We start from the raw sequence: 12,401 nt of genomic DNA on the forward strand, positions 1-12,401 counted from the left end.
CAGATGAGATTAGAGATCTTAGGGTAGAAGAAAGCTAGAAAATCCATTTTAGGTATGTTCCTGGGGTCACACAACTATGGTAGTTTTATTTGTTTGTTAGGTAGCTTGACATTGCATAAGAATATTGTCTGAAAAAGTGTTGTCAGAGTAGAGAAAAAGGGCTAGAAAGTTGGATTAGGGCAGAGAGTAGGTCCTGTTCTTGAAAAAAAAAATTCTGTAGCTAAAATGAACTTTACCTCCATCCACCTGACCCAGGGTATGTATATATATATATATATATATGTATAGTTGTTTAGATATTGAGTATCATTTGTTGAGCCCAGCCAGAGTTAGGTTTTTGGGGTCTGTCTTCTTTGGGTTTTTCTGCTAGGCTGCCCAGCTAATGTCCAGTCTAAGTCCAGTCAATTAAAGAATTTATGATGGCTTTTTTAGGCTCTTAAACCATTATTGAACATTTAGACTTTGAGTTAGATAGTTGCTCCTTGCTTATGGATACATATACACCAGTATCTAGTACCCCAAACCCTAGCCTAATCTGCTATCTGTTACTTAGTTAACTGATGTGCCATCTAATGTGGATACATAAGTAGTCCCATGTGTTAGTTGTGAGGTTGACTTCTCAGGCTCGGTATCTCTGGTTACAGTCCACAGTAGGAATTAAGTAGCACCAGTAGCGATTTGGTTGATGGTGACAGAGGTGATATGGTGGTAAAGAATCAGAGTAGAAATATCAAGAAGTATGGGCATAGTCCTAGAGGTACCAGGACTAGGAGAAATGGGGATCTTAAAGAGAGTGAATGCAAGGTGTTTCTTATAGTCTTAGAAAGAGCTTAGAATATCAGTAATTGATTATTATTATAACCAGGTTAGTTGGGGGGGTTGTTTTCTATGATAACCCAATGGTTAGTGTCTATATTAATATACTCAACTTCACTATGCTTGAACCCTTTCAGTGGTGTCTGAACCTCTTTGTATTTTAGATACTTACAAGGCTAAAAGGTCTTCATCTGTCTAGCCTAAAGTTGTAATTGATTGGCAAAACTATTACGCTGTCTCATCAGGTTTTAAAGAAAGCCAAATTTTCTCCAGTTACCTGGAATTGTCAAACACTACAAGTTTAAAAGGTCATTTTATAACAGGTTTTTTTTTTTTTTTTTGGTGTGTGTGTGTGTGTGTGTGTTTTTGTGGGGGGAGTTCTTATGTTGTTGCAATCTCATTTCTTATACACAGTTCTGCAGGCAATTACTATTGCCATTTTATAGATGAAGAAATTGTGACCCAACAAGATCTAGTGAGACTGAGGAGAGAGATCACACAGCTAGAGAAGGTGGGCGAGGTGCTGTTCAAGCCTAAAATTGTATCCACTCCTTCGTGCTTTTGTGCTTATAGAAACATATCATTGAGGGAGACGGGCGGTAGCCCAGCGGGTTAAGCGCAGGTGGCGCTAAGCACAAGGACCAGCGGGAGGATCCCGGTTCGAGCCCCCGGCTCCCCACCTGCAGGGGAGTCGCTTCACAGGCGCTGAAGCAGGTCTGCAGGTGTCTGTCTTTCTCTCCCCCTCTCTGTCTTCCCCATCTCTCCCCATCTCTCCCCATCTCTCTCCATTTCTCTCTGTCCTATCCAACAACGACATAAATAATAACTACAACAACAAAACAACAGGGGCAACAAAATAAATAAATAAAATTTTAAAAAAGAATAAAAATTGTTAAAAAAAAAGAAACACAACATTGACTATGACCTGTGACCTACTATACTTCAGTAACTAGTAATAGAAACTATCAACTTAACCTTCTGTTCTTCATCCTTTACCTCCATTGTGTTTGTAGCTGCCCCTTCTACTCCATTGCCTTTCCGAGGTTGATCCATGCTCCAAGTGAGACAATACATGTAATGTGCTGTTCCAAGGGGAAGTGCTTCAATAAGTATTTCATTCTGTTTGTTTTTATCCTAGGAGAGCCCCCCACTCTACCTTTCCCCGCCAAGCACACGAACTACCATCCTCCATAGTCCACTGTAGCTTGTGGAAAGACCAGTGTACATTCACTGCTCTTTGAAAACTCACTGCAGTGTGGAGTTCATCTCCACCTCTGGATTGGAACAATCCCTGTGCTGCTGCTCTCAAAAGTCCTGGCCTCATGTTAATGATAGCCCCAAGTAGCAGCTGGCAAAGGCTTTTGGCAGCCCTCTTTCAGGAGCACGGTGTTATATTGTCTGTAGTTTTCTTTAAAATAATTTAATCTGCACCTTAGGGGTGCTTAGTTAACATTTTTGAAGTACCTTAATCAGGAATCCACACTCCAGGGGTAGTTAGTTAACATTTGAAAAGACCCTAATCAAGATTCTGTACTCCAGAGGCAACCAGTGCATCAGATAATGCTCTCTCAACGTGCACCAGTGGGTGCATTAATTAGAATGAAAGATGTTCAAAGGCATTTTTCACTGGTGAAATGAACAGTAGTATTAGAGAGCCGTAGTTGACCAGGTGTCTCCACTGGGACATGAGTGAAAGATAGGGATTTTGCTGAGGCCAGCAGTCCACACCAGCCTAAGGCTGCAGTTTGGTATGGTCGGTCCTTCCGCTTTTGGATGGCTTTTACCTCACCTGGCCACGAGAGCCTATTCAATCTCTGTCCTGCCTGCCTTTGCCCATGTCTCTCCCCAGGGTTTATTAAGACACCCAGTGTTTTATTTTATTTTTTATGATTAATAGTGGGTTACAAGATTGTAAGATTACAGTCTATATATGGTTGCTCACAACACCCACCACCAAGGTTCTGTGTCCCTACCCTCCCACCTTCCAAAGAGAACCACCATAATTGTCACAAAGTCTTGGGACCAGTTTTTTCTATTTTTCCCAAGTCCATGTGTATCAGTTCTCCAGATGCCACATATGAATGAAACCATCCTCATCTCTATTTATTTTACTAAGCATAATCCCCTGCAGTTCCATCCGTTTTGTCCCAAAGAACACAGTATCATCTTTTTGATTACAGAGTAGTATTCCATGGGAATTTTTGGGATATATATTTATTATATATGGGATATTATAGATCCCATAACTTCTTTAGTCAGTCTTCTATCAATGGGCATTTAGGCTGCGTCTACTGTTTGCCTGTTGTGAATCATGCAGCTGTGAACAAGAGACTTTACTTGTATTGTATGTACACAGAGATGCTGCTCTTCAGTTTTGAGCCAGGTTATTTCTTAATTTACATTTTATATATAATTGAGGCTTTAAAAACTTATTTTAATGAGAGATACACACACATACATACACACAGAGAGAGACAGAGACAAAGATGGAAACAGTGACAGTGACAGAGAGAAAAACTAGAGCACAGCTCAGCTCTGTCTTATGGTGGTGCTGGGGATTGAACCTGGGACATCAGAGCTTTAGGTATGGAAGGCTTTTTTGGTAACCATTATGATGTCTGTCCGCACTATGACTGTATTATTAGCAAACTGAATATAAGTAAAGTGTGAACTTACAGAGCCATTTTGCTAAGTTTAAGAATCACTATTTAAGGGGGTCGGGCAGTAGCGCAGCTGGTTAAGCACACGTGGCGCAAAGCACAAGGACCGGCGTAAGGATCCTGGTCTGAGCCCCGGATCCCCATCTGCAGGGGAGTCGCTTCACAGGCAGTGAAGCAGGTCTGCAGGTGTCTATCTTTCTCTCCCCCTCTCTACCTTTCCCTCCTCTCCATTTCTTTCTGTCCTATCCAACAACGATGACATCATCAACAACAACAAAACAACAGCAACAAAAGGGAAAATTAATAATAAAAAAATTTAAAAAATAAAAAAAGAATTACTATTTAAGAAAATATTTTTATGACTTTTAAAATTTATTTTCATAGGGAAAAAAAAGAACAAGAAGAAATGTCCAGAACACTTCTCAATGCTATGTATGTAGTGCCTGGGATTGAACCTGGCGTCTCAGGTTTGCAAGACCTGTTCTCTGCTACTGAGATAGCTAGCTCTCTGGCTCAAGAATTATTTTTAGGTGGTAAATTTCTCATTTTCTGCTTGAGAATATTGCCAGTATTCTGAGACTAATTTTCCATTGGTCAGGACAGCATTGTGGATGTATAATTCTCTTTTGCTTTTATTGTCTAGTTAGAGGTTTTTGGTAGGCCCCCTTTTTTTTTTTTTCCTTTTGCATTGTTTTTTTTTGTTCGCAGCAACTATTTTCTTGTGCCACAAGGCTAATGTTCTTGAATCTGGCATGCAAATTAAGTTCTGTCCGTTGGAATGGGATGTGATATTTTACTTTTCTTTGGTATCATGGATAGTTTCAGATCTGACATATAACCAAAGAGTTCTTTTCTTTTTAATATAGTTAATGGTGCTATTATTTTTATAGTCTAATTAATGAATAAATATAAGTGATAAACAATGCAGCTCATCAATAAGAAGTTCAAGTTAATTTCTTTACCCCCTCTGCGAGTTGATGGTGTGTGCACGTGTGTGGTGTGTTACTGATCTTTTCTTACCACGTATAATGTAAAAAAAGAAAGCAGTCATGGATTGATTGGTTAGGTTGCTTTATGTCTTCACTGGAGTATGAAAAACTGCTGAAATGAATTATCTGCTGTTTATTTATTATATAATTAGATATACCCCATGCAACCTGAGATGTATAGACTTAAAGTTCATAGAACCATGGAATTAAGAGTTTGAAAGGACCTTTGGTATCTGTTTAATCCTCTCAGGAGTCCCAAAGTGCATTACTTAAGCCATTCTTCCATGATTCCAAAGCTTCAACTAGAGGCATGGTTTATATACAATTAGTTATAAATACCTAGAGGCAGAGATTTCTTTTTTCTGCCTGCCCGCCTGCCTCTGGTTGGGTGTGCATAAGTATAGTAAAGATCAATAGAATGTTAGTAGAAATTGTGTTAAAGAACATGAAAGTGTCTCAATACTTAGCATATTTTCCCAGAGTCATCAAAACCAGGTTCAAGAAATCCTTACTTGATACAATTTTTAGAGCAAAAAGAAAAAAAGGAAAAGATTCAAGGTATTTGGATGTATGTTTATTTTGTTACAATTGTGGTATGAGGCTTTATTGAGTTTGATTATTTTTGTACAAAGATTCCCCCACCCCCCACCCCCCCCAAAAGGGCCACAAATAATTCTACTAATCCCACAGGGTTTTGTGTTATCAGACTAGTCTTTATGGTTGATTATATTATCCTTTAAAACTGTCTTTTAATTTTCAGCTGATGTAAGTGAAGTAGATAATATAAGTTAATTAATATGGGATCTTTTCAGTGTTTATGCTCTAGGAGATTTCAGGAGACAAACAGAAAGATAAGGTTTTTAAGCAGACGTACTGTTCGGGGCTGTGGCTTTTTATTATTCACGCCTTCCTTCCTTCCTTGTTTTTTATAGGCTATCTATCATATTAGTTGCATAGAAGTAGCTTTATGCCACATAGTAATTGAAGGGCTTACTGATTTAAACTACTTATCTGAATCATTGAATCATTACTGTTTTTGTGGCAGCTGTGACATTCACATGCCCATGGAATGTGTCATGTTTGTGATGTGTGTGAGTTTTGTGATGATCATTTTAATTTTTGTTTTATTTTCCCTTTTGTTGCCCTTATTGTTTAACATTGTTGTGGTTATTGATGTTGTTGTTGTTGGATAGGACAGAGAAATGGAGAGAGGAGGGGAAGACAGAGAGGGGGAGAGAAAGACAGACACTTGCAGACCTGCTTCACCACCTGTGAAGCGACTCCCCTGCAGGTAGGGAGCTGGGGGCTCCAACCGGGATCTTCACGCTGGTCCTTGTGCTTTGCGCCACGTGCGCATAACGGCTGCGCTACTACCTGACTCCCTGTGATGATCATTTTATCCCAGGAAAACGTGTACTTCTTTGTGTACGTGAACAAAATTCTGCTTACAGTTTTGTTTCATTTTCCTTCTCGAGCCCACTGGATTTAGATGGCTCCTTAGCTGTTAAGCACTTGTCTGTCTGGCTTGGTTTTTGCTGGTTGGATTAATTCTCTGCCCCGAGCTGCCTTCTTTTCTATGTACAAAATGAAACCAGTCACTGGTGCCACATTAGGAAGCACCAATGTTTTTTTTTTTTTTTTTAATTGCCTTCAGAGTCAGCATATCATCTTTAGGGTCATAGTTGTTTTTTTTTTTTCAACTTAAAATTTAACAGTATTAAAATTTTAAAAGAAAATTAAATGTAATCACCATATTCCACCTACTTTGCACAGAAAACCAAAAGGATTTGGTCAGTCTTCATGTGCTTATTTCTCTCCTCATGAGCTTCTGGGGCTTGGAGAGTGTAAGACAACCATAGCATGGATAGATACCTAAAAGACCTATTTGTTTTAGGATGTAGTTGGCTAAGTAGTTATATAGTATGTGTGATTAAGTGCCTTTTTGTTTGTAGTTTCATCAGTTTTATGAGTTGGAAGTGAAATAAATTAGGGGCTGAGGAAAATAGTCTATGGTATTATGTGAAGTAGAGATTTTTGAGACTTTATGCACTGATTCCAACAACTTATTGGAATATTTTCATTTGTTTCTTAAACAATTTATAATACATTTCAGTGTTGCTGAGAACTCAGAGTATGCCTGCAGTATAATTGAACTTGAATCTAAGAAGGAATGCATCATTCTTTCAAGTTATTATATCTTTTTAAAAGACATTCTAGTCTTTTTGAGAAGTGGAAGAGGGAGGCAGATAGGTGTTGACATTGATTGTGAAAAGCTGTTTTTTTTTTTTTTACATCTGTTTTTGTCTATCTTAATCCAGCCACTTCAAAAATGAGAGAATCGTTTCTTTTAGCCATTAGTTTTATCTTTATTTATTTCATTTTTGACACAGGGAGAAAAGACCTGTGTCAAAAAAAAGCTCTGGCACAAGTAATATTAGTGATTGAACCAGGGGACATACGTGCACATTCTCTGTTGTTCTGCTGGAGTGTCTCCCCAGCCTAGGCCTGAAATTTGAAAGCTGTGGTTCTTCTGATAGTCATGAAACTTTTGAAATCATATGAGAGCTTTGAATATTAATGCATTACTTTGAGGAAAAGACCTATATGTTTTGCATTCTGCTAGATAACAGGAGTGTTAGATTTTCAATTTTTCCTACTCTACTCCCCAACTCCCTACAGAGGCTTAAGAACCACAGTTCTGTTTCTTCAATTGCTTATATCATCTAACTGATGATAGAAACTTTAGACTTGGGTCTGATGGCTTCTCAGCTGTTAAAAATGATGAAGTCAGAGGTCAGGTGGTAGCACAACAAGTTAAGCGCATATGGTATGAAGCACAACCAGTGTTAAGAATTCTGGTTCGAGCTTCCAGCTCCCCACCTGCAGGGAGGTCGCTTCACAGGTCTGCAGGTGTCTGTCTTTCTCTCCCCCTCTCTGTCTTCTCCTCCTCTCTCTATTTCTCTTTGTCCTACCTAACAATAACAGCAGCAATAAAAACAATAATAACAACAAGGGCAACAAAAATGGGAATAAAATGGCCTCCAGGAGCAGTGGATTCGTAGTGCAGGCACCGAGCCCCAGCAGTAACCCTGGGGGCAGAAAAAAAATGATAAAGTTATCTCCTTTGCATTCTCTTGGATGGAACTTGAGGGCATCATGTTGAGTGAGACAAATCAAAAGGAGAAGGACGTATATCAAATGATCTCGCTTATTAGTGGGACTTAATAAATAGGGACAGGGAGGGAGAGCACAAAGTGGAACATAAACTGGACATGGCCTGTGGCATCAAAGCAAAGGACTCTAGGGATGGAGTGGTGGCAGGAGAGGAAGGAAACTTTGGGGGGCCTGGTACATTATGAAATTGTATACATGTGTCACCGACTATTGTAAAGCGTTAGACCCTTCAAAAATAATTTTTCTGTTGGGCTTGGAAAAACAGCATAATGGTTATACAAAAAGACCTTCATGTTTAAGTCTCCCAGGTCTTGGGTTCAATCCCCAGAACTATCATAAACCAAAAATGAGTGCTCTGATAAAACAGCAACAGAATAACTTTCCCTAAAGCATGACATTTTTAAAATTTTATTAAAAAAATTTTTTTATTGGATAGAGACAGAAAGAAATTGAGAGGGGCGGTGGAGATAGGGAAAGAGACAGAGGGACACCTGCAGCTCTACTTTACACTAAAGTTTTTCCCCTGCAACTGGGGACCTGGGGCTTGAACTCTGGACCTTGCACACTGTAGTATGTGTGCTTATCCAGGTGGGCCACCACCTGGGCCCATATGAAATTTTTATAAAGTTGTTTTTGGTCAGCCCTACCACTTATCACTAACAGATGGGTATAGTTTAAGGGAAGCTTATGACTCTCAGTACTACGTAAGTGTAAGTTAATTGTTCATCTAGCTGAAAATACTGCCTTTGGTTACTTTAAAAGGGTCATCAAATCAGTGATCTCATTTACTAGACCTATTCAGTCTTGGGAAACTTAGAAAAGAATTCGTGTCTTGCTTCCCTTTTTTAATAGCAAAGGAGGTAAACCTGCAGGACGTCAAGGAGGATTTGGAATTGGATCCAGAGGAGAACAGCACTCTTTTCATGGGCATTCTTATCAAGGGACTCGCCAAACTGAAGAAAATCCCTGAGACTGTGAAGGCAATCAAAGAGCGCTTAGAGCAGGAGCTGAAGCAGATTGTGAAGCGGTCTACCACACAGGTAGCAGACGGCGTCTATCAGAGAGGGGAGAACCTCACGGCCGAGAACCAGCCGAGGTAGGTGGGGGAACAGTTATTTACAGTGATTCTATGCATTGTACAGTTTTTTTTTTAAAGGTGGTGGGATAAGTAAACATAATCTTCTGTTGTGGCTTTTCTTGAAAACCATACCTCATACAAACTCAGGTATCTGTAAATACTTAAGTAGACATAAGTTAGCTGTCTTGTTCTTTTATGCATGTTTTCTTGATTGCCCAACCTTCTATTGAAAGTACAAAGCAACTCTTGAATATTTACTGGTACAAAGTCACAGTCAAGGCATTTTAAGTATCTTCTCTTATCTAATTCTCAACCAATGAGTGACATACTTATTTTCACATTTTAAAATGAAGGCAACTGGGACACAGAGATGAATTTGGTCAGGGATATATTATAAGAGTTGCTGGTCAAAAAAGTTGAATATAAGCCCATGATCTTATCTCTGTCCATGCTTTTTTCTTTAATATCTGGTTAATTTTGGCCTTTAGCAAACCACTCTCACACTTCTCATTTTTTTAATGGAATTGAATTTGTATCCATAGTTTTGTGACAAGCACACACTGGGTAAACAGACTAAAGTCACAGCATAAGTAGGACAGAAATACTTGTAATTGAGACTTTACTAGGAATTTAAAAAATTTTCTGTATAATTCTGCCCTCTGCTTCGCGCTTCTCCAAACCATCCACATACACCAGACATGCAGCCAACTATAGGAAGGCATGCAGCCTGAGGAAAGACAACCAACTATAAGAAGAAGAAGAAAAAAACCTCCACATAGTTTTTCCCAGGCAGGGCTGAGGCTCTGATTGGTCAGGTATTTTGTCACTCAGTAGAGCTCCAGCCACCTACAAAAGAGAGAGAGAGAGAGAGAGAGAGAGAGAGGAAAAAGGCTTGGAATGACACCCCTGTTGTGGTAGGAATCTTGAAAGAAAATAGCTCTACAGGAAGCCTGCTAGGAGCATTTGGCCAGCCCATGGGGCTGGATCTGAGGTGGTGGGGAAGGGTGAGCTCAGAAATGGTGAAGCCAAAGATTTTCCTTTCTTTGTCCATTTGTCCTCTGTTAGCCAGCCCAGGAGTGGGTTAGAGGACTCTTTTTTGGTGTTACCCTGAGCACCCCCATATTCACCCTTTCACGGACGTGCCACTTATCCTACCTTCTCCAGAGAATCCTAGGTTGTAAGCCGCTTTTTTGGAGCTCCCACTAGGTGTTGTTTCCAAGTCGCCATCTTGGCTCTGCCCTCAGCTCCTTTTTAAACTCTTCCAACATTCATTCAAAAGCCTGACTGGTGAAAAAGTGTCCTCCATTTTGTTCCTTTCACAGTAGGTTTCAAAGCTCGTGTTTTGATAAGCACAGATTTTGATGTCTAGTCGACTTGACTTTGTATGCCAGTTCTGTAGGCTGAGGGAAGTAATACCTGCCTTCCAGGGTTGCTTGCCTTAGATGTGACTGTATCATTGGTACCTTGCAGAATAGCACCAACAAGTATTACTAGGTGCATACATATGTATGTACACAGTTACTTACCACTGGTGTCTTCCTCTACTTCATGTTCTTTGATCGTGCATACTGTGATTGAGAAAAGGTGGAGAATGGTTTTAAATTGAAAATTTTATTTTTAACTTATGCCTGGGTTTCCATTGAGGACCTATTGACTTCTTACTAATGAAAACTCCGAAATTCTAGTTTACTCTTTGCCCTGTTGCTGCTACAAGTTCCCAGATGAACACACTGAACTTTCATAGGGAAATAACATGACTATGGTATATTGGAAATAAAATGAAAGGGCACAGATCAATAACTTTTCTGCAGATCTCATTATAGTACCCTTAGAAGCAATGTGTCTTTCATAGGATTTTGACCTCCTCCTCTTGCATTCCCAAAGCCCTTTCCAGAATTCACAAGTGGAAATTACACCACTACAAGTAGGAATTCAGCATACTGCCCCCGGACATAAATGTTTCTCTGTGAGGAGTAAAGCAGCAGGAGAATATATATTTTTTTCTTTTAGTGTTTTTGTTTTTGTTAGTATTTAAAGGCTTTTGCAGGCCAGATGTATTGGACAGTACAAGTGAACAAACTATGTTGGTTTCATGTCTACATCATGATCTCATTTTATAAAATGTACAGTCCTGAAGGCCAGCAAAATTGTTTACTGGATAGTGCACCTGCTCTCCATCCACGTAATCCAAGTTCAAGCACAGACTCCACTACATGGAAGGAAGCTCTGATGCTGTGATGCCTTTTTTTTTTATTTTATTATTTTTTGGGTACAAATCTGGTATTTGGGCCCAAACTTTTTCTTACGAGGTTGAACAGAATAGAGGAAGCATGGATCTGAACTACTCTTTCTGGAGAAAAATTATTGATATTCCAAATGGCTTATTATTTTGAGCTGATCTTCAAGGACTGTGTGCTATAAAATGTAGCAAAATTCCTTAAGGATTAATTTTCTTGTGCCTTTCATTGCAATAGGTTGTTGTTTCTACAGGGTTAGAGTTTTAGGAAGGGTTATTCCTGTAGTTTGCAAGGTGCTTTGTGTTCATTGTAGGCTACCAAGGAAGGTGGTAATGGCATTTATTTTGGAGGGAAGTGAAATCACAATACTCCACATCATCTTTATTATATTAGTTATTACGGTTAAGATAAAAATATCCCTTTCTTTCTTTTTTGCTCATCACCAGAGCCTCACTGCTCCAGGTAATCTTTGTCAGATATAGAAAAACATAGGGGTCAGGTGATAGCGCAGCAGGTTAAGCACACATGGCGTTAAGTGCAAGGACTTCGTAAGTATCCCAATTCGTGGCCCTGCTCCTCACCTGCAGGGGGATTGCTTCACAAGCGGTGAAGCAGGTCTGCAGGTGTCTATCTTTCTCTCTCCTCCTCTCTGTCTCCCCCTCCCCTCTTGTTTTCTCTTTGTCCTATCCAACAACAGCAGCAATAACAACAACCAGGGCAACAAAATGGGAAAAATGGCCTCCAGGAGCAGTGGATTCACGGTGTAGGCACTGAGCCCCAGTGATAACCCTGGAGGCAGAGAGAGAGAGAAAAAAAAGAGAGAGAGAGAGAGAAACAGAGACAGACCACAATACTGTGTATTGAAGGTTGAGCTAGAACTTATGTCATGTTTATGGAAAAAGCAAACACACTAGCTGTTCTGCAGACCAGGTTCGTTTTCTTAAAGTCAGAGCACAGTTCTAAAGAACCAGGAAGACTTGCTCCCCAAATGAGTATTCTTTCCATTATCCCTGTGAAATGACCTACTTGAAGGCATTAACATATAAATACTACTCTGAGGCAAGATACCAATGCCATAACTTTCCCAGAAGGTTCATTGCTCACCATCATCTCATTAAATATATTCTGGCTATGATGCATGGCAGGCCTGCTTTCATTTGTCTTTATGTAAAGAGAATGAATGTTGTGTGCTATTTTTGCTAGAAAAGTAGGAGTCAGCCCAAGGAATTGCCTTGACTCCACTTCCCACAGAACTAGATCCTTTTCACAGCCAGCTTTTGAAGATCACTTCAGTGACCCACTTCACTTGTTACTTTATTTTTGATCCTCCATTCCCAAGCTATCTGTTGTCTTTTTATGGGAGAAATCTTTTCTTTGTGCTAATTTATAATCCACCCAGTGTCCATAAATTATTGCTTCCTTCTATAGGAAAATCTTCACCTAACAT

At 39.6% G+C, this 12,401-nt stretch overlaps 1 protein-coding gene across 1 annotated transcript in view; it reads left to right on the forward strand.

Moving 5' to 3' along the window:
* The window catches only part of EXOC4 (exocyst complex component 4), a 915,110-nt gene that overhangs the window by 113,018 nt on the left and 789,691 nt on the right, over positions 1-12,401 (forward strand). Inside the window, exon 6 of the mRNA XM_060196593.1 lies at positions 8,492-8,735. Within this exon, the coding sequence (XP_060052576.1) occupies positions 8,492-8,735 (244 nt within the window). The remainder of the gene's footprint in view (positions 1-8,491; positions 8,736-12,401) is intronic.

This window comes from Erinaceus europaeus, chromosome 8 (genome assembly GCF_950295315.1).
Source record: "Erinaceus europaeus chromosome 8, mEriEur2.1, whole genome shotgun sequence".
Taxonomy (NCBI): Eukaryota; Metazoa; Chordata; class Mammalia; order Eulipotyphla; family Erinaceidae; genus Erinaceus; species Erinaceus europaeus.